We start from the raw sequence: 3,090 nt of genomic DNA, 5'->3' as shown, positions 1-3,090 counted from the left end.
GCTGGACGAGCGAGAGGCAGCGGGCGAAGATGACCTTTCCCAAGTGCGCGTGGCGTGGCATCCTCCCGGTGTAGGGATTACGCCACGCTACACTGGATCTGACGCACTTGGCCAAGGTCTTCGGGGGTCATCCGGCCACTTCGGGGGTCATCCGGCCACGGTCTTGCTGCGCAGAATGTAGAAAGTGACGGCTCGTCCGAGTTGACTCTTTCTGTTTGGTAGTGTTCTGCCTGTTTGTCCGCGAGGCGACGCCACTGCCTTGCGGAAGTCGGAACGGGGAGGAATGGTAGGAGAGAGCCGCAGAAGTCGAGGGACCGTGGTATCTGTGGTTTTGTTGCTGCGGTCGGTTGTGGTTCCCTTGGCCTAGGCGGTGATCCTCTTCGATTTTCTTCTTCTTCGCGCGGATGCGACATTCTTACAGGATTACACACTTTTCACCCGGACTCGACACCTTTTACCGGGACGTGACCCACGGACTTGTCTCTCGAACGTGACACTCGGTCGTTCGGGAGAAATTAACAAAAACTGGGGGCCCAAGACTCAAGTCCTATTAGTTAGGCTTACCACGCGTCCCGCTTTAACCGGGATTGTCCTGATTTGATGTGGTCTATGCGTCTCGGCCAGTTTGTCATTTTGTCCCGGTTATTTGGTAAAATTTTAAAAGTACCGAATATACAAAAAGTAAAAATAGTGCAGCCTCGGGTAAAATGGCGATTTGGCAACTAAAATGTCTCCTCTGTTACACCAGAGTCGATAGATATACTGGTCCTTGAACTATGCTCTTAAGTAATGTGTCAGGTTGCCGACAGCTGGAATGAGAGTCGCTGTTAGACGAGAAGTTTGTTTATCTATTTGGTTAGTAGGTAGTTCAGTAGCGTAGCGTGGGTGTCAGCCGCCCGGGGCGGAGGAAAATTTCTCCGCCCCCTTATTTAGGTATCTCAATTTAAAAGACTAAAATTCAGTTTCGTCACAGAATAAGTAATGAAAAATTTCGTGCTAGTGTTGCCACCTTATTAAAATCGCTGACCCGGACGGCAGGTGAGGTTTGTTCGAACGGAAGTTTTTGACGCATGAGTATGTCATTTTGCAATAAAGAATAATGTGCAGTGCATGCTGGTTCTAAATCAGTTACAGTTAGCGACTAGGATAGGAGTACTGCAAGATGTATTGGACACCTCCAGTATCCAATACAGCTAGGTCACTTGCGGTGGAGGAATAAATCATACAAGCAAAAAAAGGGCAACAGGTTGCGTACGATATCCCCGGACAGCGAGTCGATTCCCGGACTATCCGGGTGGATGGTAACACTATTCCGTGCTCATTTCAATCGGTCCGAGTCGTAGGTGGACGAAAATATGAAATAAATTGGTTCAAATTCTTACAAGATATTATTATTATTTATTGTGAAATTTTGCCGCTCCCTAAAACGTAATTTTTCCGCGCCCTAAAATGTGCCTTCCCTGCCGTCCCCACTACGCTACGCTACTGAGGTAGTTTTCCGTTTTCAAGCATTTTTGAAACTTTTTTCTACTGTTCTATCAAAAAATCTTATTCGTAATTACATTTTTTAATTTTATATCATGTATAAAGAAAGAAGTATATTTGGTTTATAAAAAAAATTGATAAGATGGTAATTTATAATTACAGATGAGGATGTGGATAAATCGAAAATAATTATATTTTTGATTTAATTTATCCAGGTTTTAAATAGAGATCTATTTAAAACTGTTATATTGCTACATATTGTGAATGAAAATTTTGTACATAATGTTCTGAGTATGGCATATGTGAGGATCCTAATCCAGATTTTCAATATGTTTATATTATTATCTCCTAACGTCACATCGTAGCTATACTTTCGTTAAATAACTGTCAACTTTTACACCCAGAAGCAAAACATTTGTTAAGTTCTCAGGCATAGTAACGACGCTTTCTCATCACCTCTCGACCTAATATCTCGGTTTCGTCTTTATCTCGCCATCCGGTAACGAATGTCAGCATTCAAATTTAAAACTCGTTTTCAAACTGAGTTTTCAATTCACAATTTTTTTATTTCAACAAAATTTCTTGTATTCCTGAACACTGGTGTCACTTTCTTCTTTGCCTTTCTTTCACTTATCGTATTTGCATGACGACGAAATGTGCGGTGTCATCGGGCTGCGATTTGAAATCATTGTAAACCTATGAATCCCCACTGTTGCCATTTGTCTGGTTGTCTTCCATTAATCTCGAGAACGGACTTAGACGAGAGACGAGATCAAATATGAAAATCCCAGGGGAAGGATGCCCCGATTAAATATACAGGAATTCCGATGCAAACCGGAAATTACGTTATTTCAGTACAAAAGTTTTCCCAGAAAGGAGTTAGATAAGTGACTAGCACGACTCTATTGTTAAAGGAAAAGTACGATGTACTGTACAGTACAGAGACAAGCCACTGCTAATTTCACATATTTTAAATTAAGTAAATTTGAAATATAATTACAAATTGCAGCCCGGCAGTTTACAGTTTTCGCCCACTCCTCTTTATTCTATAAACGATAAAATTGTTTTCTAGCATACAGTTAAGAATTTTTTTTGACAAAGATGTAAAATCGTAACACGTAGTTATTCATAGGCGGTTGTCTCCAATATGGCGGGTCCCGTCCCTCACCATCCGACCGCATCTATAATGAGTCTGGCAGAACCTACGGTAAGTATAATAATAATAAAACACTGAAAGACCAGAAAAATGAAAACAAAAGCATTATTTTAAACCTCAAATATTTATTGATTATCAATTACAAATATTAATGTTATAGTTTACATTTTATGTTTATAGTGATTAAAAAATTTTACAAATTCCTTTAAAATTATCATTATTGTAACTTAATAAAACGAGTAGGAATCTGCCCAATTCGTCCAAGTAAATTTATGAAGAGCAGGATCAGCATTCGGATCGATAGGTTGATTAATTGGAGGAACTGCACTTGCTTTCCAGAACTTTAATCGATTCAATATATATTTCACAACCTAAAAAAAAAGTTTATTTTAAATTGATGTTTAAAGAATTCATTTTTTAATTTTAAACAGATTCTTTATAAAAGTTAA

At 39.5% G+C, this 3,090-nt stretch overlaps 1 protein-coding gene across 1 annotated transcript in view; it reads right to left on the bottom strand.

Annotated features, from left to right (window-relative positions):
- Nucleotides 1-2,763: 2,763 nt before the first annotated feature.
- The window catches only part of LOC111624367 (arylsulfatase B-like), a 9,165-nt gene continuing 8,838 nt past the window's right edge, over nucleotides 2,764-3,090 (bottom strand). The window contains exon 4 of the mRNA XM_023367195.1: nucleotides 2,764-3,012. Within this exon, the coding sequence (XP_023222963.1) occupies nucleotides 2,869-3,012 (144 nt within the window). The 3' untranslated portion in view covers nucleotides 2,764-2,868. The remainder of the gene's footprint in view (nucleotides 3,013-3,090) is intronic.

Source organism: Centruroides sculpturatus, unplaced genomic scaffold (genome assembly GCF_000671375.1).
Source record: "Centruroides sculpturatus isolate CEXI.00-Female unplaced genomic scaffold, Cexi_2.0 scaffold9, whole genome shotgun sequence".
Lineage (NCBI taxonomy): Eukaryota > Metazoa > Arthropoda > Arachnida > Scorpiones > Buthidae > Centruroides > Centruroides sculpturatus.
Note: the sequence above shows the minus strand (reverse complement) of the source record. Positions and strands in the feature narration are given on the sequence as shown.